Raw genomic sequence first — 25341 nt, 5'->3', positions numbered from 1 at the left:
GAGAGGATTGCTCCCAACCCGATGCTTAAAGTCTTTATTTGTAAAATGGACTTCTGACTGTTCAAAACAGGGGCCTATTTGGGCTCTCTCTCGATTTCTTGGAAAGATTTCCTTCATTGATTTGTCCAGTCCACCCTCTTTGGCTGGGGCAGGTGAGCAGGTTTTTTTTTAGACGAGGGGCGCTTATCAGGGTGGTAGGTTCCCTCAACATGAGTCAGGATCTTGCTCAGTCTTGATTTTCACCATAGCTAACGTCTCTACTTCTAGAAGAATTAGCCGTGTTAGTGAGTAGTAACGAAATAGTACACAGCTTTCGAGAACCACAGCTCTCTTCATCAGATGCATCTGACGAAAAGAGCTGTGGTTCTCCAAAGCTTATGCTACAATAAAGTTGGTTAGTCTTCAAGGTGCTACTGGACTCTTTGCTAGTTTGTCTTTACTTCTGTGGCAGGATTCAGCCAAAGTACAGCACCTTCCTCCCTTTTCCCACACTGGTGCTTGGAAGACCACCCTCCTTATGTTCTCAGGAACTCTGTCTCTAGGTTTCGTCTGTAAATCTCATACCTATCTAATATGGCCTGCTTGAGAGGGTCAAAGCTCATCAAATACCAAAACTCATTGATCAGTATATTGCTGTTCCCATTTGAGGGGGCTAGGAACTGAACCTGATGGGCCCTGGAACATCAGACGCCCTCTGTAACCTTTTCAAAAAGTGAGCAGAAAAACCTCCATTTTGCCATCTGGAGAAAGTTCGGTCAACTGGCTTGTTCTCCCGTGTGGAGTGAGAATCTCTCTGCTACTCCTTCATCTGGCTCTCACCACACTGTCTCGGTCTTCCTTCGGCTTGCTCAAGATTACCACCTTCTCCTGATGCTCTGTAGGCCACTGTCTAAAGTGTATGGGATCCACTGGAGAACTCATTTGGGTGTTGCAAGCACCTCAGATACAGGCAATCTCCTTCCTGTATTCACTCCCAGCTGTTAGCGATGCTGGTTGGAAGCCTGGCTACAGCATGCATGAGAATCCTTTCCTCTGCCTCCCTGGTGATGTAGGCAGCGCCCTGAGTCCTTCACTCCACAGCCTGTTCATACCACCCTGCAGATCTTCTCTGGCCCTTCGACAAGTGAGGCTTAAACAAACCCACAGAGGCCTCCCACCAGCCTGGCTCCATCCCTCTATGGTCAGTCCCCTTGAAGTTCTATTCTCTGCTTCCGGCCGCCTTGTTGCTGTGGGGTCACCCTAATAACACAGCATCTCCACTCCAGTGCCAATGCTCCCATAACCCCGATGCTGCAAGCTCGGTATGGGAAATATCAGTGACTGGCTTCATCCACTTCCACCTCATGTTCCTTGTCCCAAGCCTGTTTCTTTGGCTTGACCTTGCTGTCCCGTGTCAGGCTGTGGATGACAGGATACAGCAGACAGATCTCTGGGTCACTGCATCAAGACACAGGTTCCTGGATAAATGACTTTTTATTCAGAAATCAAATCATTTCCATATACAGGCCCACAGCTTACTTAGAAACAAGAAAGCTTCTAGGCAGTACAGCTTCCTTGAGGCTTGAGGAAAGTACAGGTCTAAATACTCATTTCCCCCCTCCCTAACCCACCAGTTTTGAGCAGGAAGAAGTCTGGGAAACTTTTGCTGCAGTTTATACATCAGCTAGACAAGACAGAGAGAAACAGTAACATTTTCAGATACCCCAAGGTCATTTCAGTGAGCTTCAAAGAAAGATTACCCAGCTGTGTTCTCAGGCTGGGAGAGGGAGAAACGAAAGTGATGCACATAGCATTTGCAATATGAAATCAAAACACAGCAACACAGTATTAGCAATTAGCATTCTCTAGAATAATGACATGGATGTAGGGGCTACAGACATGATATTCTGCCCCCCTAAAGATGGCCCTTCTCCCTAAGGGCCCAGTTTGTCAGGATAGCGTCTATGGAAGTTTGAAATTAGCCTGGGTGCATTCATATGGGATTGCTCTACCCATTATCTGTACAATTCATCAAAGTCCTTTCACCTGACCAGGTAAAAGAGTTTGTTGTGCTTAGTCTTAGAGTCTAGGATTTCTTCCACTTCATAGTGAATATGTGCATCCGCTAGCATTGGATGTGGGGGGCCCCTTTCAGCATACCACTGATCAGGTAGGGGAGCCCACTTTAGAAGACTGAAGTGGAACACAGGGTGGATTTGTTGTAAGTTCTTTGGAAGTTCAATTTCTACAGTTACATCATTGATTACTTTCTTTACAGGGAAAGGACCTAGATATCTCCAGCCAAGCTTTTTACTAGGTTGCTCCCCTTTTATGTTTTTGGTGGAGATGTATACAAAATCTCCTGGTTTCAGCTCCCATTGCTCTGAGCGCTTATCAGCAATTTTTTTGTAATCCTCTTTGGCTTTGTCCAAAGTCTTTTGAATGATTCCCCATTGGGAAGTTAACTTAGTCCACTATTTCTCCAGGTATCCTCCCTGTGAGGATTCAGGGGTTGTAGTGAAAGGAAGACTGTTTCCTTCATATCCATATCTTAAATGGTGTGGCCCCTGTTGAAGAGTGCACTGAGTTCTTATATGCATATTTGGCGAAATCAATAAAGTCCAACCAATCATCTTGTTGGTAGTTAATGTAGCATCTTAGAAACTGTTCAAGTACTTGATTTGTGCATTTGGATTGTCCGTCACTTTGAGGATGATAGGTGGAGCTAATTCCTTGTTCAATCCTCACCATGTAGCTCAGGTGCTCCCATGTTGTATAGGGTTACGTACCACTCAGCTGCCGCTCCTACCATTCGAGATCCCAGGTGGTTTACTCGACTGTGCTCTGACGGAAATAAATGCCCCTAGTCCCGAAAAAATTTCCATGGCATTGGAGCAGCCTGCGGTATCCCTCCATATTGTGATTGAAAAATTTGCACTTGGATTCCCTAGGCTCTCTGCGGGATATTTACTGGGGGACCGCCCCACTTGCATGTGTTCCGTTCGAATCCTCTGAGGGACATTCGTTTGAGGACCTCCTCCGTGGGTGCGTCCTATTTGTACTCCTGCCCCTGTTGGGACAATTATAGAGGTTCTTTGTGGTTGGCCTGGTAGGGGTACCCTCCTCCCACTGGCAGCAACCGTTGCCCCTGTGCTTGCTTGAGCTTGAACTGGTAGGTTCCTTGACACTCTCATCCCCGTTGTGGCAATTGGCACTCATGATCAGAGGTATTGTCAAAGGCTGTGGGGCCCCACTTGGGCCCATTCCCTCCCTGGGAGGGTATGTTAGAGGCCGTCCCTGTGGCATGGGGTGGAATGGACCCTCCCATCCTTGTAACTATAGGAAACTGTGCAGTGAGGGGAATCACTTGAGTTCCCATAAAATGTTCTGGAGTCACTAAAATTGGTCTCCCCTCTTCTGCACTTCCTTGTTCTTGTCCAATCTGTGGAGCTCTCCCCTGCTCCTCTGGCAGTAGCTGTGCACCGGATCCCACCAGTAAGCTCATCATTTCGTTTACTAGCTGGGCGGTTTGCTCCAGCTCTTTTCTCCTCATTGCCATTTGGGCCTCAAGGATCTGGTACCTGTCTCCCACCTCTCTTGGTTGCGGTGTCTGGCACCCGAATGGGACTGATGGTCCAGCCGCACTCCAGTCCAGGGTGTAGGTACCATCATTGCTTTTATACTCCTGGTGACTTTGCCAGGGGTTAATCCAAGGTCCCCCTGTATTTGTACATCCTCCAACACCGATTGTGTTGTCGCCTCCTGTTGTGTAGGTAGCTGTGGCATCTGGCCCCATTCCTGGTTGCTTGGCTCAGCCACAACTCCCGTTTCCCACCGATTTTGTGGGTTAATTGTAAATCCACCGCACTCTGCAGCATTTCCAGGGGGTAATCCAGGGTCCCCAGTTATTTGTAAATCTGCCGGGACTTGGGTACGTTGAGCATCTGCTGCACTCCTCATCCAACACCAGGTAAGTCCTGTTAACACCAACAGGTCGTATCTCATCACCTGGAGCTGTTCACTGAGGTAATCCAAACGATCCTCTTCTTTCCGTCCCATCTATCGGCTCGGGGGAGTCCCAGGCAAGGAACGAGCTCCCTTGGTAAATGTTTTTCCATTGCTGGTAGTCCCTTCGTGACTCAGGGCCTCCTTCTGGAGGAAGGTCCAGAGGGGGCTCCAACTCCCAAAGTAAACAACCCTCCTTTTTCAAGGGGAAGCTTACATAATGTCCCAGTTCATCATCCCACCAAAAATCCGATGCACCTGCGGCTATATTCTCCACTCTTCTCTCTGAAGTGGTCTAGGATGCTCCGAGGGAAAGGTCTCCCATGGGCTCGATCCTCTGACTGTTCTCCGGGATGGAGGTCAATTGCGAAACCGTGGAGATCTCGGGTGCTCCTGTCTCACTCAAGAAGTGACCAAACAGCGTTCCTCTCCGCTTCTCCTTTTTCTCCTGGTTCCTGGGTGCCCATTGTCTGGGAGCTGGTAAAGTAGTCCATGTAAGATGGGTGACCCCTCTCTTAGGGATCGCCCCCAGTTCTGTAGGAGTCCTTCCAGCATCTGCACCTGATCCCAGGTGCAGATGCTGGCGCTGTTAATCCTGGGATTGGCTCTAACGGCTGGAATCCGGTAGCCATTCTCCAGAGGTTACAGGTACAGAAGAAAATGAGGTACCTGTATCCTGTGCCAGGAGATCTGTGCCAGGTAAGAGAACGGGAGTCGGCACTCCCATACACAGGCAAAGAACAATCTTCAGCAATGATAAATGGGGAAGAGTTGGAAGCTCAGGCACTTCTCCTTACGTGAATGGGGTTTTTTTTTGTAAGTGTTCCTATAGCAGCCTTGCAAAAAGTCTAGAACAGTCATTCACCCAATAACAAACGAGGGCCTTTTCTGGGTCAGCCCCATGATTACAGAACAATCTCCCCAGGGAACTGCACTTGGCCCCCCCACCTTCATTCTCTATCTTCAGGAGGCAGCTGAAGGCTTTTTAGAATTTAAAATGGCTTTTGTGTAACCATTTTTTAATGTATGGGTAGCTTTTAATTGTGTTTTTTAATGTTTGTTTTTGTTTAATGTAAGCTGCCCTGAAGGCCTCTAGGTGGAAGGTGGTTAAAATGTCTTAAATAAAGAACCAATGAATTGTGGCACATTAGGAAAAAAAAAAAGCTCTTCCAATTTACAAAAACGGCAATAACAGAAGGCAAGTCTTACTCAGAACAGGGACGGTGGTAAGCAGACATTTTATAGCAAGGGCTTGCGTATACTCCATAGTCGCAAAAAAGCCCATAACATTAATTCCTTGCACAAAAGTCAGTTTCCTGAGAATCTCATTTTTATATATTTTTTTTAAAAAATCCATTTATAGAACATGCAGACAACACCTAGTGAAGTCTCAGAAGCTGGGATACTGGAGGGCGGGGACCTGGGTGGACTTCAGGGCCTTGCGTAACTCCTTGCATCTCTGCATGTGACTAGCAAAAGCGTAACAACAACAACATTCGATTTATATACTGCCCTTCAGGACAACTTAATGCCACACTCAGAGCGGTCTACAAATTGTGTTGCTATCCTCACAACAATCACCCTGTTAGGTGAGTGGGGCTGAAAGAGCTCTGACAGAGCTGTGACTGACCCAAGTCACCCAGCCGCCTTAAAGTGGAAGAGTGGGGAATCAAACCCAGTTCTCCAGATTAGAGTCTTGCCGCTCTTGACCATTACACCAAGTAAGAAAGAATTAAGAAATTGAGGGCCACAACGTTTAACCTTTTTCGCACAGGGTTTTCTTGCAGTTTTGTTTTTTTGCATAGTGTCAGAATCTGTCTCTCTGTAAGCATCTACCAATGGCTCCCTCCTTATTTAGCAAGAAGGCTCTGCGAAGAACAAAGCTCGACTCCTCTCCAGCAAAACTTAAGTTTTTTCTAACCACATCATGCGGGGTGTGCGTTTGACTTGTGGAGCCTGCTCTTGTTGAAAACTTACCGTTTATTTTTACAAAAATAATCTGTCTGACATTTCCCAGATGCAAAGATGGGTCATAATTAGCAGAGATTCACACAAGTTTAAAAGCTCGCTTGCTGCTACCTTCAAAGGAATTTCCTGCAATACCGAACAGGTTCTTGCGCAAAGGGGTCCTTTTGCACTCCCTATCTTCAGCAGATATTTTTCAGATACTTTTCCGGGTGGGGCTCAGGAAGAAACAGAACGACTGACCCGCAGAACCCGCTCTGGAGCTTCCTCCTTTCAGAGAGGGCTCCCAAAGCATCCTTGCCCCCTCACCAACCTCCATCATGTTTTGAAGTCAATCTAGCCTGCTGTTTGTTCAGAGAAAGGACAAAGAACCTACCGCTCTGCATGGTGCTGCAGATCACTGTCTCCTCCTCCCGCTTGCCTTTGTTTGGTGTCACGCTGTGCTTCATCCACAGGGACAGGGTGAAATGGTCACTCAGCCCTTCAAGAGCACTGGTTCCACCTCCCATCGGCACCTGGGTGGCTTGACTGCCATTGAACCAGTAGATGAGACTGCTGTCCTGGCTGTAGTGGACCGACAGCCGTGCTGTCCAGTTGGCCGTAGGACTAGGGACAGGTAGCAGGTCTACCTCACCTGTAGCGGCACCTGTTGGACAGTGGAAGAAGGTCAGAGAGGGGAAGGGAGGGCACAGTCACAACAAGTTGTAATGAATGAAGAACAATGAATGGTATCTCTCACTAGAGACAAGGCAGGACAAGACATCGTCCTGTTTGGCGTGGAAAATTAATACGGTGCACTCACCCCTCCCTCTAATTAACACAGGGGCACCAACTACCAGGAATATTGCCTGTGCAATTTCTGTTTAACGGAAAAGGATTCCTACAGTGGTCTTCCACAGGTCTCATACATCTCAATAAACCTTGTGCAGAAAAAATGTCCTGAGTGTTAGGCTCTGTTGGTCAATCAATTGAATCAACCTTCTGCCACCTGACTTTGCCACATGACAGAGTTGCCTCTGATCGGTAGAAGCGTGGGAAGCCCACGGTCAACCCCTTGGTCCGGCTGGAAGGAAAGTTATGAAGGTAATGACCCCACCACCAACAGCTGCACTGAATTTGGGACAGATTTTCATAAAAATTGACCACCCACCCTCCCCCCATTCCTTCATTCTCTTCCTATCCAAACTGGGTGTTAAGAGAATACACACCACAGAGTTTGCGCAGGGACTTCTCGGAGTAGTTGTCGCGATCACAACCTTTGGCCACGTGGTTCGTCTGCAGCTCCACACTGGCCTGGATGTTCCACAGAGGCTCATCACAGGTCTCCAGGTGGATGCTGGGGAAAAGTGCGAGGCTTCCTGTGCCGGGAATATATTCGATCCTCTTATTCCAACCTGTTGGAGATTTTTAAAAGAGTAAATGGGTGTTAGGACCTGGATCCAGACTATGCCCAGGTCTCAGCTTCCCGGAAAATGAGAAGTCCGGTCATGCGGAAAAACAATCCATCTCCTTTTATTTATTTATTTTATCCTCCCCTTGCTCTTTCTCCAAAGTCAGATCAGTGCGCACAGTCTCTTCTCCCCTGTCTATCCACACAGTTTCTGGGTCACACTGGGATGGTGGTGAGTGCCCTCAAGTCATAGCTGACTTATGGCGACCCCTGGTGGCTGTTTCATAGCAAGAGGCTAACAGAGATGGTTTGCCACTGCCTGCCTCTGCAACCCTGGTCTTCAATTACTAACCAAGGCCAACCCTGCTTAGCTTCTGAGATCTGACGAGATCAGACTTGGGCTATCCAGGTCAGGGCCTGGGTCACAGCAACTTGGCCCAAAGTGAACTCCACAACAGAACAGATATTTGAACTCAGGTCTTCCCATTTTCTCCCCAACACTGAATTGGCTCTTCAGCCACAATTCAGGTCAGACTCCATAACTGGCAATCCTAATTAGCAAGTATGAAAAAAAAATTCCTAATGACAATGCAAATTCTCTTCAAATGCACTACTTTTTATGCAATTAAAATGGGAATACATCCACCAGCAGGCTTTTAACTCTTGCTGTGAGTCTGCTGTGAACCAACACAAAACCTGAAATGGCACCCTGCCCTTCCTCAAAAGCTACCCTGCTGAAAATTTAGAGACATTATGAGACTGCTGTCCTAAACAGAGTCACAACTGTCCAAGCTGATTGAAATCTACAGGCTTAAAACAGTTAACTTTGTTTAGGACATTATAGTAAGAAAAACTGCTGCACACTTTTGCTTGCTTTGAAGTCTCCTTATTGTTATTATTTGCATGCTGCCATCAAAGCACAGAGTAATATAAACAATGAAAAAAATCCCTTGCCCCCAGCTTACAATTTAAGTATCTATTTATTAGGGGCTACAATGTTTATTCAACTAAGTGGTCTGACTTACCAGTTAATCCATTAAAAGAGTGCTCTTGATAAATCAAGCAACAGTATTTTAGCACTGCTAATTATTTTTAATACAGAAACGTACACAAGTGTCTGGCAGATGCCATCTCTGAAGAAACACTGTCACACCTGGGGAACGCTCAGACATTATCCACCTGCTATGACATCATCTAAAACTCAGGTAACAGCCCTCATTTTTTATGATATTTAAGTTGATACATGCAAGGCCAATCAGTAAAGGGAGGAGGCCTTCAGATAAGGAAGGGGGAAAAATTAAGGCAACGGGTTCGAATGATACCCCTGTGGAATCAAGAGATGAACAGGGGGAGAGAGAGGCACACAAAAGAGGGTCCCTTACCTTGCCAGCTGGGTTTACAGGTGGGTTTCACCTGAATCTCCACCTCAGCATCATCAAAGGCCCGCTTCTTACCACAGTCATAGGCCGTCACCGTGAACTTATAGAGGCGTTCCCCGCTAACCTGCAGTTTCTCAGTGTTCTCAATGTTCCCTGGCAGAAAACGAGAAAGATCCCAGAGTTAGGGTCAAGATGAATATTGACACCAGAAGTTCCACGAACACTTTATTTACTGACTTCATTTATACCCCACCTTTCTTCCCACAGGGGACCCACAGCGGCTTACATCTTTCTCCTCTTCTCCATTTTATCCCCACCAACAACATCTGAGGTAGGTAAAGTTAAGTGCGTACAACTGACCCAAGGTTATCTAGCAAGCTTCCATGGAAGAACGGGGATTCAAAACAGGGTCTCTGAGATCATGGTCTAATCACTCCGCCACACTGGCTTAAAGAGCCATGCCTTGCTTGCTGACCCTCCACAAACACAGACAGCTTCCCCAAACCTTTCCCCATGTTTTAAAAAAAAGTTAGAACATGCCTCCCTTTCGTTTGGCCTCCTGGATGACATCAGTTTCATAGTTTTAATTCTGTAATGTTCCAAAGCATTGTGTCATGGATATAGCCAGAAATACAAGGGAACAGTTGCTTGATTTGACCAAGAAGATCCTAGTGGTTGCCCCCCCATGCAAGAATAGAGCTCGGCTGGCCCCACAGCTAGATATGCCACGAAGGGAGCCTAGAGGCCCCAAACAGAACAACTCTGAAGAGGGGCACAAAACAAAGGAATGGCACAATTGTATGGCCTTGTGTAGACAGAAGAGTCATGTAACCCATATGAATATAGATACTATGCACTGAGGCCCAGAGGCAGAGAGTGTCTAAGAAGAGAAGGAACGTTCTAACTTCACAGAAGTCAAGATGTGATTCAAGGATAGTTGTATTGGTGGAGGACCAAAAAAGATATTACTGTGTATGAGAAACTTTGTTACATAGACTTTGTTAAAATAAAAAGAATAAACTAACAATGGTTATATACTTTTAGATGTTTCTGGTATAGATAAACTTGTATGGTGTTTGAAGTTACAAGACAATTAGTTATCCAAGAATATGAGCCCTTTTCAAGAGGGAAAGTCGGTTATTGTTAAGAGATGATTCTGAAACTCAATAAATTTGAGAAGCTGAATTAATCAGGAGCTTCTTCTTGGAAAGGGCTCCTTGCCCGTGACCTGTTTATCTTTAATTTAATTTCTTGCATTTCTAACCCGCCCTCCCCATGAGCGGGCTCAAGGCAGGTAACAACAGTAATATTAGAACATAAAATACAATATAAAATCAATAATATAATACCAGATATAAAAATTAAAACCAAATTCAAGTGGCAGTGTGTGATATTAATACACCTAATCAGGAATTCATTGGGGTAGAAAGGGTAGGTTGCAGATGTCTCAGCTAAATAGTGACCCAAGACCACAGCAGAGAGGCTGACCAAGTAGGCTACCCAAACCTCAACCACCACCACAGGCTTGGCAGAACGTCTCCATCTTACAGGCCCAGCAGAACAGTAACAAGTCCCGCAGGGCCCTAGTCTCAAAGGAGAGGGAATCCCACCAGGCTGGTGCCAGGGCTGAAAAGGCCCTGGTCGAGGCTTGGTGAACATCCTTGGGACCAGGGACCACCAAAAGATGTTGGTCAGCCAAACAAAGGGCTCTCTGGGGAACATATGGCAAGAGGCAGTCCTGTAGGTATGTAGGTCTCCGGTCCATTTAGGCCTTTGAGCATTATAGTCAAACCCGGAATTCAATCGGTAATCAGTGCAGCTGGCACAGGACAAGTTGTATATGTGCTGGATGCGTCCTGCTGCATTCTGGGTAAGATACTTTCTTGGTCTCATGTAACTGCTCTCCTTTAATAATCTATGTAGTAATGATGCATGGTATGATTTCCAGTTGATTTAGCTGAAGAACGTTGAAAACTTATGTTTTAATAAAGGTTTAGAATGGAAGCAGAAATTCTGTAGTAGTATTTATTTGTGTCTCAACAGACACAAGAGGTAAACCTTACAGAGGTTTACCTCTTGCCAGGAGTTAAATGATCTGATACAGTAAAGCTAACCAGATGCTTAGGGCTTCTTAAGTGCACATCTGTATCTGAACTAGTCATCCAAAACAGCTGCCCTCCAATTTCTGGGACAATCTGGTAGACACAGGCCACTCTAGATCCTCACCATCATTGTCGATCAGGAAGGGAACATTGGGAGTCAGGATCTCATAGTAGCAGATCTGGCTGTACTGAGGGGAGCAATCACCGTCGATGGCTTCCACACGCAGGATGCGGTCATACAGTTTCCCTTCTGTGACTGCCACATGGTAAAGTTTCTCCACAAAAACTGGAGCAAACTCGTTGACATCATTCACTCGCACATGCACGGTGGCCCTGGCAAAGGGGGAAAGAACAGAGCTAAGCCAGGGAGAGACTGTCTAGAGAAGAGAAGTGCCAGGCCACAATTCTGGCACATCCTGATCTCTGATCAGAGGAAGTTAAGGACTGACTGGGCTTACTCAGAAGTGGCAGGAGTGTTTTCTGTGTATGCTCAGAGGCATTCAATATTAATATGCTCCATGCTTTGACTCTTAACCAGATTCTAGGGCTGAGTTGTAATCTTTGTGAAGCCCTGGCTGAGTCAGGCACCAATGTGCATGGAGAACCCCAAGCAATACAAGCCACACATCATGGTGGGTTCATATTTCATATTTTCCCCAGATTCATATTTGTCCCCAACAAAAGTGGGGGAAAGGAGACCTTCTAAGCTTGCCAATACCACCAACAGCTTCTTGGCCAGTGCCTACCAACCCACACAGTCCAACAACATGAACATATGTTTAAATCCCCAAGAACCTTGCAACAGCTGGTATAGAGCAGTGCTTAAACAGATGAGGTTTGACTATTCAAATCTCATGTGGCCATCCCCCAAGACTGGTTCTAGACAAACCAATGTCTCAGCCCTCCTCTCTAGTTTGGTGTAGTGGTTAAGAGTGCCGGGACTCTACTCTGGAGAGCTGAGTTTGATTCCCCACTCCTCTACTTGAAGTCGGTTGGGTGACCTTGGGCTAGTCACAGCTCTCTCAGCCCCACCCACCTCACAGGGTGATTATTGTTGTGGGGATAATAATGACACACTTTGTAAACTGCTCTGTGTGGGTGTTAAGTTGGCCTGAAGGGCGGTATATAAATTGAATGTTGTTGTTGTTGTTACTACTACAACAACAACAACAACATACTGGCCTTCCTTACAGGACTCCAGTATGGGATCCTAAGGGCAGAACTACATGCTTTAAAGCAACTATGTTCATCTTTCAATCCCATGTTGTCCTTTTGTGGAATAAAGTGTGAACTGCAAAATGGAAATGTTGTGTAACTCCTGCCCACTGATTCTCCTCATGAAATTGTCTCCCAGGACTGCTTTCAATTTCCTAAGCCAAGTTCCTCCCCCTCCCGAAAGATTTTGGGGGACGCTTTGCAGGGGAAAAATCAATGGCCCCATGAAGGGGTTAAGCCTGCACTAATTCCCTCCAGCCAGGGTCCCATTCTCGCAGCTGCAGGTTTGGTAACATGCATTTGTTAAGCCCACACGTAGTTCTGTCCTAAGATTTCTGAAACACCTGGAGGATTTAAGAGACATTCTATTATTATTATTATTATTTATTAGTAAGTCACCTTGAGCAGGTCTCTGGAGAGCCTACAAATACATTTTCTAAATAAAGAAGTTATTATTGCTACTAATAAAACAATAACAACAGTATACAGGTCACATTATATCTATCAGATAACTAATGACTAGCACCTCGAAGTAGTAGCTACATTAACAATACATATAGTAAAGGAGAGCTGTGTATTTTTTTTAAAAAAAATCTGTGATCCAAAGTACAGGATTACCCATTCCTTGAATTTTTTTAAAAAGTAATTCAAATTTCCAACGTATTTGTAAAACATATAATAAAAAATAAAAATAAAAAGGGGTGAAAGAAAAGGAAAAAACAGAATGAAAGAAAAAAGGAAAAAAGAAAAAGAAGCAAAGACATTTTAAAAAACCAGAAGATAAAGAACAAAAATAAAAGACAAAAGAGAAAAGAAAAAGAACGTCTAAATAAACAGAATATCTACCAATTTTCCATTTGAAGAAATCAAAACATAATACTTATTCTACCATAACTTTAACTAATCTTCAAATGCACATATCATTCATTCTTCTCATTCTGTTTAGAGCAAAACGTCAGTAAGGGGTTTCCATGTGATTAAGTATTTATCCAAAGTCTTTTCTCTAATCAAAGGTGTTAATTTAGCCAGCACAGCATAGTCCATCATTTTCTACAGCCATTCTTCTACTTTAGGCAGCACTGACATTTCTGAGCATATAGCAATCTCGCTGCTGTCGTCGTCATGAATACAGGATATTCAGGGCTTTTTTTCTGGGGAAAGAGGTGGTGGAACTCAGTGGGTTGCCCTCAGAGAAAATGGTCACATGGCTGGTGGCCCCGCCCCCTGATCTCCAGACCGAGGGGAGTTGAGATGGCCCTGAAGGCAATTTCAACTCCCCTCTGTCTGGAGATCAGGGGGCAGGGCCACCAGCCATGTGACCATTTTCAAGAGGTTCCGGAACTCCGTTCCCCCTGAAAAGAAGCCCTGGGGATATTTATGTAGGGCTCAGTACGGGCCTCTGTCCCATGCAAAACTTCCCTGAATGGTTAGGGTTAAAAATCTTAAAGGGAAGATACCATCAGCACTCTAAATACTATGACTCCTCAGTCTTACTTGTGGGATTTTTTGGTGTTGGTACCGTCTGGTCCTTCTCCACAGTCATAGGCTTGGATGGTGAATGTGTGCTCCTTGTGGGCTTCACAGTCCACTGGCTCTTTCGCCCGAATCAATCCTTCACCTGTGGCTTTGTCCAAGATCACTGCTTCAAAGGGCACTCCTGCCCCATGGATCCGGAATCCACAGATCTCTCCTGGTTCCCGAGAAATGAGAAGCAGAAGGAGGAGAGGGAAAGAAATGTGAAGACCCTTGTAGGAAACCAGTACTTCCCCTTTCCTGCTGGCTAACCATCAGCCCTGTTCAGTGGGAGGGAAAGACGGTCTTTGAATTTTCTAAGGCCCCAAGTATCCTTGGCCAGCAGGCATACCGGGTCACCCATAACAGTGAGAGACCTCCTCCCTCAGTCTGCTCTGTCTGCTACCACTTGGCAGGGCAGGAGAGGGGGAAATGAGAGGAAAAACTGGAGTTGCATCTATGATGCAATGTCATTTACAACAAATAACTGGAAGTGTTGTCACTAGAGGTGGGCATGACCCAAAATAAGAACCAAAGTTTGTCACGAACTGGGCCAGTTCATGGGTCGCGAACTGATGGTTTGTGGGAGCTCATTTCTCAAAAAACATGATGAATTTTAGCCCTTTTAATTTGTTTCATATTTCAGTTCATCACTGTGAACAGCCTGGCACCTATCAGTTTCCTAGGCAACGGAGGGAGGGGGGATGGCCTCTCTACAGACCTTCTGCTGACCCGGAAGTGACATTTTCACGAACCGAATGAACCGATTCACAAACTGGGGCAAGTTCGTGAAATGTGATGAAACACAAACTACATGGTTCAGAATTTTCCCAGTTCGTGCCCATCTCTAGTTGTCACTATGTTGACATGACATTCTAGAATTCACCCAAATCTCTACGGTAAAATCGTAGCATTTGGGGAGAATCATCCAATGTCACACAGGTGCAGTGATGATACTTTCAGTCAGGAGAACCAGGCCTCCCAGCAATTCCCCATTTGCTCTGGTGCTTCAAATGCCAACAGAGAAAAATGGAGGGGGGCACTGCATGATGTCACTTCCATCAAAAACAGAACTTCTGTGTTTTTTTCCAAAACTGACATAGTTTGCCTGTACTTGTGCAATGCCAGCATGTCTGCCTCAGCCCCCCAAATCCTCCCAGGATTGCCAGGGGTTGCCCTGGCATCCCTGCTTCCCACAGAGTCACCATCTATCTCCCAGCACTCCAGCAGCCAGCCACAGAAAGAAAACATTGCTCTAAAGAAGTGCCATCCCCAACACTGGGACATCAATTCCAGGTTTTCCTGGAAGTGACATCACACCATCACTGATGGCTGTCCCCTCACACGTCCCCACTTAGTCTCCTAGTCTGGCAACCAGAAATTCCATTTACTTGCTGAAACTGACCTTGTGCTGTCAGTGCAACATCGTGCCCCTGCCCCCATCCCCTTGCTCTCCTGCTGGTCGCCAGCCAATGCCTGGCAACCCTATTGGCCATCCCAGCCCCTTATGAACGCCTTCCAGTGTTCTGCCTCAAACAAAATGGCTGCCGGACAGACGCCAACTGAAGCTGCATCCATGAGGAGGAGGATCCACATATACCACATGGATCATCCGTCACACAATTCTCCCCTCAACATCATTTATAAATCATGTTACTAGTTCACAGCAATATTTAGCAAAAAAAAAAAAAAAAAAAAAAGATTAGGGTTGCCAATAGAGTTGCCAGCCTCCAGGTGGTGGCTGGAGATCTCCCTGAATTGCAACTGATCTCCAGGCAATAGAGACTAGTTCCCCTGGAGAAAATGGCTGCTCCGAAGGGTGAACTCTGTGGCATCATACCTCACTGAGGCCCCTCCCAAAGCCCCACCCTCTCCAGGCTCCACCCCCCAAATCTGCAGGAATTTCCCAACCTGGACCTGGCAACCCTAGTTGCCAACCTCCAGGCAATGTCTGGTGTTCTTCTGGAATTATAACTGATCACCAGACTACAGAGATCCATTCTCCTGGAGAAAATGGCTGTTTGGGAGGGTGGACGCTATGGCGGAAATGTCCCAAGCCCGTGTTGGCAAGCCTCTGACTCCCCACTGTGTGCTGACTTTGGACTTCCACTCCAAACTTTTTTTACGTAGGTCCACAGGCTTTGGGTCTAGAGCCAAATGAGGCCCAGTATAGAAGCAAGTGCAGTTCTTTTAAAAAGATCTCTACAGTGAAGCATATTGGAGGGATAAGAGCGATGGTGGACTAAAGGGCTCCTTACTCAAAGGTAAATGAGAGGTAAACAGTTACCAGTAATCTGAGGGCAAACCATGCACAGATTATGCCAGTACACTAAAACAACCGTGCAGGGCGCACCTGTGTATCTTTATCATTTACTGGGAGGTCTTTTAGGTGTGTCGCTTTCTAATAAAAGACTTGTAACAATCAACATTTGGCCTGTGAAAACTTTCTGGATTAAATCCACTTGCCAGTTATCAGTAAAGTTAAATTGTACATTTTCAGTTGTGCACATGGGCTTTCTTACATCAGCTCTTCTCGTCTGGTTTCTCTTCAGATCACATAAATCTTGCACCTATTTTTTTACATCAGCTCATTCTTGATCTCTTGCTCTGAACTTGGACACAGTTTGGCTCTTTCATGTTAAAAGGCTGCAGACCTCCACCCTATTAGGCTGTCACACCACAGGTGCAGCACATGGGCAGCAGGAAGCCTTTCCCCAACTACGCAACAGACGGACAAGGCAAAGCTATGATCAAATCTCCCAAGTTCTTTGCATTTATTTAAACAAAGCCTTGATTTGAAGCGGAAGGAGGCGGGTTACTCTCCCTTGTGCCAGCTTCTCAAAGGAAATTAGGCCTGTCTACGTGGGCGGGGGCAGGAGTACGATCACCACATCCCCTCGAGCCATGGTCCCCAGCAGGATTGGCTCCCCGATCATTTTAATATTTTCAAAAGTTAAAAAATAAGCTCTAAAACGCATCCCTGTGGCACACTCAGGGATGCATCTCATCGCTTATTTATTTATCTATTGATTGACTTCATTTATTGCCCACCATTCTCACTGTACCTCTAGGGAGACTGCAAAGTAATAAAAACAATTCCATAAAGGCCATACATACAATTAACAGTGCAATAAAGCTGCACAACACAACTGAATACTGAAATTAAAAAAACAGTATAAAACATCTCATAAACTGGAATTCACCGTTAGGGAATGATGAAATAAGATGGGGTATAATATAGCCAATGAACAATTCAGTATAAAAGAGAGGAGGCCGCCCAAAATTTTCAGAGGCAATTAAAATTAGAACCTGATTACCCTTTCTAGAAAGTGCCCCTTCCCTCAGAATTGTTTTTCCACATCTCTAACCCTAAAGTCTCCTTGGATAGGGTGCGTCTTTGAACACTGAGTTTAGATAAGAACTTGCACATGGACCAGATTTGCAGAATAATCATCAAATTTCCTTATATTTAGTGATTTGTCTACACAACTAACATGAAAGCAGGAACTGAATTCTCTTTGTCAGATGTATCTGGCGGGGAGGGCTGTGGTTCTCGAAGGCTTGTGCTGCAGTGGAATTGGTTGGTCTTGGAGGTGCTGCTGGACTCTTTTTGATTTTGGTACTACAGACTAACACGGCAAACTCCTTTGAACCTTTACACAAGCAAACTGATCCCCACACCAAAAGGAGCTGTCTGCATCTCCATATCAAAGGAGTTGTTTACATCCCCCCTCTCCTCCTTCCCCCCTTCCTCCCCTCTCCTCCTCTATATTTGGCCATTTTCCTTCTGCCCTCCATGCATCTGATGAAGAGAACGTGATTCTCGAAAGCTTATGCTACAATAAAATTGGTTAGTCTTAAAGGTGCTACTGGACTCTTTTTGATTTTGCTACTACAGACTAACACGGCTAACTCCTCTGGATCTATGAATTCTCTTTGGCTTTAGGTAAAAAGGTAAAGGTGCAAGGACCGAGTCATTACTGACCCATGGGGGGATGTTGCATCATGACATTTTCTTGGAAGACTTTTTACAGGGTGGTTTGCCATTGCCTTCCCCAGTCATCTACACTTTACCCCCAGGAAACCGGGTACTCAATTTACTGACCTTGAAAGGATGGACGGCTGAGTCAACCTTGAGCCAGCTATCTGAACCCAGCTTCCACCAGGATCGAACTCAGGTTGTGAGGAGAGCTTATAGGCTGCAGTACTGCAGCTTACCACTCTGCACCACGGGGCTCTTTGGCTTTATTGGTTACGAATACCTGGCTTTTAGTTTTTGCCACAGAACACAGAATGAGCCGCTGTAGCACTGTGGTTAAGTGGTTCGGCTGGTTCAAATCCCACCACGGCTATGAACTCTGCAGGTGGCCTTGGGTAAGCCGCTCCTCTCAGCCCCAGCTGTATTGTGGGGATAATAACTAACTTTTTCTCCGCTCTGAGTGGGGCACTAGACTAATCTGTCTAGAAGAGCAGTATATAGACACAGCAGTATTTCTACCCAGCCATTAAGGAAGAAGTCATTCTTGCTTCCTGCTTCCAGCGCTCTCATTGAGAGTAAAAAGATTAAGATGACTGACAAGCATGGAGCATCTCTGTGTGTGTTTAAATAATGTTCTTAAAATTGAATTTTATTTCACTAGACTTAATGTATTAAGTGTCTGATCTTAAGTACGTATACTTAGAATTAAGTCCTGTTGAGTTAGTGGGACATGCTCTCTAATAAGTGTGCTTACGATTGCAGCCCAAATAATTCTAAATTAAAGACTACGGCCGTTTTCACGTCTCGGCATTGCGCTAAAACCATGGAATGAGGAACGAGGGTGTGATGATGTCAGAAATTGCACCATGAAGATTCCCTCACTCCGTGAGTTTAGCACTACGCCAAGACGTGTGAGGACAGCCTAATTGTATTGTTTTCCATTGAATATTCCATAGATCGTTTCCCCCCAGCTGATCATCCCTGCCTGAACTATTTCCACCAATAGTAATAGACTTGGGCCAGGCAGAGATGGCTGTAGGGTCGCCAACTCCAATTTAGGAAATGCCTGGACTTTGGTGGGGTGAAGCCTAGGGAGGGTGGAGTTTAGGGAAGAGAGGTACTTTAGCGGGGTATAATGCCATGGAGTTCGCCCTCCCAAGTAGCTATTTTCTCTAGAATGGATCCCTGTAGTCTGGAGATCAGTTGTGATTTTGGCAACCTCCAGTCCCCGCCTGGAGGCAGCACTGAACCCTGTTCCCTCCCCTAGTCACACAGTCACCTCCTCTCCCTCACCAACAGACCTGCATAGCGCACTGGAGCATCCTTGTCCAGAGCGAAGAGCGGCGGATTCAGCAGGACAGTATTGTCGTTCTCCATGACGATGCCCTGGTACTCAGCCTCTATCCAGGGCTTGTGCTTGTTGGCTGAGAGAATACAGGGTGCAAAGAGGTTGTAGGAAGACAAAGAGTAGAACAGATCACATCTTGGGTCCAGCAACACACGAGCAGAAAGGCAAAGAGACTTAAGCGTAGTTCCGCTTGGGCAGAGACGGTGGCAACACAAAGCACTTCCATGTTAAGTTTTAAACTAAACGCGTGCCTATGGGGCAAGGGTGTGTACAGCTGAAGGCTCGCATGATTCTGTTCTAATTTTTTTTGTAAACTGTTCTCAGAAGCAAAATCAAAAAGAGTCCAGTAGCACCTTTAAGACTAACCAATTTTATTGTAGCATAAGCTTTCGAGAATCAAGTTCTCTTCGTCAGATGCATCTGACGAAGAGAACTTGATTCTCAAAAGCTTATGCTACAATAAAATTGGTTAGTCTTAAAGGTGCTACTGGACTCTTTTTGATTTTGCTACTACAGACTAACACGGCTAACTCCTCTGGATCTATGTTCTCAGAAGAAATACCTTTCACTCGTGGACAAGGCAGTTGGCATAGCTTAACGCAAGCAGACCGAGAGGACTGGTTTTAGCACCTCTGCTTGGCGAGGATCGTTGTGCATGCAAAAATCTCGTGAGGGATCAAACCCACTGGCTGGCTGGCATTCACAATGTCCCTCCTCATACTGCCTACCTCTACTTTGCCTCAGATACCTGCTGGTTATTTCCGTCTTTCACCCAGGCTGCTGAGAGCTGCTCCTAACCCCCAAGACAGAGTCTCCTGGGCCCCACGTCACATATGAAAACAAACCACAGTGCTGGTCACAGGCGCCCCACAGAGAACAGGAGCCTCACAATTTTGTAGTGCCCCCTCCCCCATGGTTTTGTGTTTCAGGAGAATAGAGGAAACTCTGGGGGAGGGGGACACAAAAGTTATCAATGAGGATAAAATCCTACACAGATATATTTGATAGCATTCAGCGGGGCTTATTTTTCCGCAGATGACAATGGAATCAGGTTTCACGTCCCGTTGAAAAAACTTCTCAGACTCATTTTGGATATAGGTACATAGATGCACACACAGAGAGAGTTTTATTTTTTTAAAAATACCAGTACTCATATATAAAACTGCACTGATTTCCACCAATTCCCCCTTAGGATTTGGGAAAGCCCCCCCCTCAAAGATGTCAGTACTCAAAACCAGTGAGCACCAGCACAAAAAAAGCTCTCTGTGTGAGCACACACGCGCACAGACACACATACATCTATGGTGCCTCTGAACATTTTACACCGTAACATCATAAAACGGTATCACAATGTTAGTAACCAAGTATACATATAAATCACCATAAAGCCCCCAAATGTACAACATTTTAAGGTCCCAGGCGCTTTAGCAGGTGAGGATTTAACTACTCTGGAGTTTTTAGCCCTTTTTTTAATGCTTAAGGAACTGCAGGGCAAACAGAGCTCTGGAGAGCAAAATCTATCTGCTTGGAAATGACGGGAAGATGGAAAACAGAATGTCTGATGGGTCCATAGCAGAATGGCCTTGCTGTGTAAGTGGTGCCATCAAAATACTTGCATTTTCTCTCACATAAGCAAACAAGACAGTTTGATGTCCCAAGAAACTTGTCCCTCTAAAAGGCTAACTATACACTAGACTGCCCTTGTCCTCCTGCCTCCCAGCAGTCCTGCAGAACAACGGACAACCCCTGGGAATGCCCCCCTTGGAATTTAATTCCCAGGCACGCGGGGCCCCAATTTAGATCAGGACTGCAGCGAGCGTCGAGTAGCGAGAGAACGGCCTTCCTGAATTGGTCCCCATTGTACTGATGGACTACATGTACATTTCCCCATCTATTTCAAGCCAGGAAAACGGACTGGGGGAGAGGTTGGAGCCGCCTCGCCCTGCTCACTGCAGTCCCGATCCAAATCAGGCCCCTGCACCGCCGAGAAGTAGGACCTGAGCATGGAACTCCCACTGGGAACTGAACAGGAATGAGATGAACATGAGGTGAGTTGCGGGGGGGGGGGCACAAGGACAACGTGGTGTGTAGTTAAGCCCTGAATCCTGATAGTGGAAGACGCAGCAAAGGGAGAGGAGAAAGAGACAACTGTAACACTGGATGAATAAACAGGAGTCTGGCGGCACATTAAACCTGAAGAGAATATTATTACACCTTAAACTTCCATGGACTGGAGCTCACTAGAAATCAGAAACAGGGATAAAACTGTCCATATGATGCCCCAAGCTCCTGTTTATTTTTGCTACAACAGACTAACATGGCTACCCCTCTGGAATTATCTGAAGGTTGTGTTACGTGCCTTTAGGCTTTGTTTGGGCGGAGGATGAGGATTAAGGATTATGCCAAAGGCTTTAGGGTGAAAAGTATGTTTTCCTCATCCACAGTCCCAGATATGCCCCCCTGAAACGTCCTGCTCCGCCCACAGGTCCATCCCAGCCCCCAGCTCTCTTTGCCCTGTCCTGGCATGTGCCCTATTCCCGTTGGCCCCTCCTCATCACTCGCCATGCTAATCCCACTGGCTGGAGTCCGGCCAGACTCAACATTGAGGCAGCAGCCGGCAGGAGGCTCTGAAAAAATGTCACAGACCCAGAAATAGCAAATTAATCTTTACCGCACAACCTCCAGGGCAGGGAAAAAAGGGGGGAGGGGGCAGAGGGAGAAAAGAGGGGAAGAAAAATCATTATAAATTAACACTAAGTCCCCAACAACCAATCCCTGAGGAAGCAGGCCTTGGGGATTTGGTCACAATGGTCTAGTTACAAGCCCACGACCTCTCCAGGCACATCCCTCCAAGGAATCATGGCTTGGTCCATTCAGCTATGAAATGTCCATCTTGGAGAATCTGATCTCTGGGGGCTGGCTGGGGAAAGAAGGCTCCCACCAACTACAGCTTGAAGAGATCAAAAACCCCTTAAGAACCCATTCTTTACTGCTGAAGTCCCTCTGGTATCATCACGATACTGAACGGCCATGTGAAATGACCTTCACACACTCTTCACGCTCGGCAGATGATCCTACAAGGTTCCCTTAAAAGAGAAAAGCAGGCAAGGGGATGGAGCCATCAAGAGGAACAGACGGGGAACATCCGATCTGACCTACAGAGCACCATCTAAAGGACGTTCTCCTGGGCAAGCACCACAGAAATGAATGGGAGGTGCCTAAGACTCTTGTTCAAGAGAATGTCCCGATAGATGGTGTGTCCATGCTAATATCATCATCATCAATGGAAATGCCATTGGGATGTTCCATCGTAGGCACCCAAAAGTTGTGGTCTGGCTCAGATTTCACAGGATTCACAGCCAAACCAGGCAGCCAGGTTGTGCGTAGCAGAAGCACTGCTGGTGTAAACCAGTCCCCTCCTTAAATGAAATAAAACACAAACACACAAATACTGCCTCTGGTATGATCACAGCAGCTCAACAACAACAACAACAACAACATGTCCCCATGGTCCCCAGAGCAGCGAGCACAAACGCAGCACTGGACTAGGATCTGGGGGGATCTGGGAGACCCAGATTCGAACGCTCACTCTGGAAACTTGATGGGTGACCTTGGAGCCTAAACTCACAGAGTTGTTGTAGTGAAGATGGAAGAGGAGAGAGCAGCATTGCAAGGTGCTTTGGGTTCCTGGTGGGAAGAAAACTGGGGCATAAATAGAAACAAAATGCAAACACCCACTGACACAAGTGGAACTCCTAAGGGAGCACAGCTGGGCTTCGTGCCTTGGCTGCAAATCCACAGGCATCAGGACCTACCCAAGACATGGTGGTCCATGAGACGGACGTCCAAAGAGCACTTCCTCTTTCCCAGTAATTAAGCTGGGGTTCCTGGGGCAGATGGGGATGGCTGAATGGCCCTGCCACGTGTCTGTCACAGGAGACTCTAACAACACTGCTGTCCCTTTGCTGTTGACGGCCAGTGGCCTTCTAGAGCAGGGGCCCACCAGGCTGATTTCCCAGTAAGTTAATGGCCTAGTCTGCCCCGGTGGGAAAGAATCATCACTAGAAGAAGCTCCCCTGTGCAAGCACACCCTGCTCCTTCATGACCTTCGTTCATGCCTGTGGGCCTCGTACAGAAGCGCTTCCTGCCAGATTATGTTCCAGGGATCCGATGCAACTGCTTCCCACCTGGTTGGCCTGAGCAGCATCCAGAATTTACTAGGGACTTCCCGATAGAAGTGGCTGCTTCACAACTTGGAGCCAGCCCATTGCCCCATGCCAGGCCCAGGGCAGATGAACAAAACATGGGCAAAGAGAGAATCAGAACTGATTTTTTTCATATAGCACATAAGTCATTTCTTGACTCCACCATCACCAGGTACAGATAAGCATCCAAGTTTGCTGGCTGATGCTTTAAAACTGGCTTACTTTAAGCACATCCATGCGACTAGGCATCTATCATGCTATCATTTCCTAGGAGACCTAACTTGAACCTCCATATACAGAGGCAGCATACCTTTGTGAACCATCAAAGGACAAAAAATAAAGACAGGCAATCCTAAGGGAAGGAAAGTAGTAGGATATACATGTCCTACTCATAAGCTTCCCAAAGCATTCAAGTCAGAAACAGGAGGCTGGACTAGAGGGACCCTGGCCTCATCCATCAAGGCAGATGTTGTTTTCTTGCATCCATTTGGAAGCCAACGCTGAAGGCATGAAAGAACGGGAAATGTGCCTAGAAAAGCTGACATCTGTGACGATGGAACATGGGTCAGTCTTTGCAGGCAGCACAGGGCTGGGACAGCATAAAGGATGCAGGTCAGGTCCAGGGAACCTGAGATGTGCAAAATCTGGTAGAATGCTGCTTTGGGGTTCTTTTTCGGGAAAGGGCAGCTCTGTGGATTCAGAGAAGACTTCAAAAGAGAAGAGCACAGCACAGACCTATAGGAGGTCTGGAAGTCAGGATGCCAGCTTTCCAGGATGCATTCCAAGGCACGCACACGCCAAACATGCACATGCGTTTTCCAGAAAAACACCTCTTGACCCTTCTTTTCTCATCAGCGTTGCCTGCAGGTGACTTGCTCTTCTTCTCTTCACCCTGTAATGTAAACCGCACCCCCCCCCCACACACACACACCACTGGTGCTTTTAAAGTCCTGTTGATAATCTTTGTTTTGGGCCTGGCCCAAAAAGAGGGGGGGGTGTTCTGGTGCAAACTACACCCTGTTGCTGGGGCAACAAGCGTTTGGCAGAGGAATAAAACCGTTTGCTGTATTCCATCTGCTGCTTGAAGAGTCCTTGGTGGTTTCTTGAGAAGAAGCTCTTTGGCAAGGGGAGGGGGCGTGCTGGCCCCCCCTGCAGAGAAGCACTAAGAAAAGGCAAAGACTCCCACCAGTGGCGTCTGACACAAAAAGGGAATATTTAGCCCCCACTCTTAGGCCCCCTCCACCTGCAAAACTATCAGGCACAGAATCCTAATGCTGCTGCAGAGGCACCGTGCAACCCGCCCCGCCCCCCCCCCAATTAAGAGGGGTGGTCCCGGGCAGCAAATGCTCTGCCACCCACTCCTCCTGCTGCACACCAGAGGCAGCCGGGAATGGTCTTCTCCACCTCTCTTTCCCTCCTCCTTCAACGAGCTTGCCTCGGTGCCTTCTCGTCCCCTGGATGTGGCTCCTTCTCATGCGCAGACATGCACGCGTGTGTGCGTGTGCATGCATGTTCCCACGGCCGTGCTCAGAATGCTGAAGCCCCTCTCGGGTGGCGCCGGCGCTGGCAGCACTTCCCGGCCGGGCGCAGCGCCCCCCCCCCCCCGCGGATCGATGATAGATCTCTCCGTCATTAATCCGAGGAGAAGCCGGCCAAGCCCGGGAGCCGAGGCTGCGAAGGGGCGTGCGGGTGGGGCGGCAGGGAGCCGGGAGGCAGAGAGGCGGGCGCCCCGGGCAGAGCCGGGCAAAGGGCTCCGGGCATGGGCGCGTTCCTCCCGGGGAGAGGGCGCAGAAGGGCCCCGAAGCCCCCGCGGGAGCGGCAGCGGCAGCGGGTGCGGAGCGGCACGAGAGGCGCCCGGCGCAGAGGCGCGCCGGCGGGGGGCGGCAGCGCCCGGGCTCCCGCGCGCCCTCCCGAGCCACTCACCTTTGTTGCCGAGGGCGCAGGAGAGGAGGAGGAGGAGGCCGAGCGGGAGGCAGGCGAGGGGCCGCCAGGCGAGGGGCCGCCGCCAGCCCATCTTGCCCGAGCCCGTCGAGGGAGTCGCGCCTCTGCCCGCCCTGCGCCAAGTGCCGCGCCGCGCTGGTCCGAGGTGGGCGCCGGCTGCCCCTGGGCTGCTCCGCCTGCCTGCCTGCCTGTCCGCCCGCCCGGCTTCTCCCGCCGCTGCTCTCGGCTCCCTGCCCCAGCCCGGCACAGCCCCTCTACTGCAGCATGATGTCAGCAGCGCCCGCCGCTGATTGATGGGCGCCAGCAGCCAATGCGAGGGGC

The 25341-nt window shown here is 47.4% G+C and overlaps 1 protein-coding gene across 1 annotated transcript in view; it reads right to left on the bottom strand.

Annotated features, from left to right (window-relative positions):
• The window catches only part of CLSTN3 (calsyntenin 3), a 51820-nt gene extending 26706 nt beyond the window's left edge, over window positions 1-25114 (bottom strand). The window contains exons 1-7 of the mRNA XM_055002537.1: window positions 25003-25114; window positions 18828-18950; window positions 13530-13725; window positions 10945-11153; window positions 8722-8871; window positions 7158-7343; window positions 6326-6595 (exon numbers count right to left, since the gene is read on the bottom strand). Coding sequence (XP_054858512.1) covers window positions 6326-6595; window positions 7158-7343; window positions 8722-8871; window positions 10945-11153; window positions 13530-13725; window positions 18828-18950; window positions 25003-25093 — 1225 coding nt within the window. The 5' untranslated portion in view covers window positions 25094-25114. The remainder of the gene's footprint in view (window positions 1-6325; window positions 6596-7157; window positions 7344-8721; window positions 8872-10944; window positions 11154-13529; window positions 13726-18827; window positions 18951-25002) is intronic.
• Between the last annotated feature and the right edge of the window lie 227 nt (window positions 25115-25341).

The sequence above is a fragment of the Eublepharis macularius genome, chromosome 18 (genome assembly GCF_028583425.1).
Source record: "Eublepharis macularius isolate TG4126 chromosome 18, MPM_Emac_v1.0, whole genome shotgun sequence".
NCBI lineage: Eukaryota > Metazoa > Chordata > Lepidosauria > Squamata > Eublepharidae > Eublepharis > Eublepharis macularius.
Note: the sequence above shows the minus strand (reverse complement) of the source record. Positions and strands in the feature narration are given on the sequence as shown.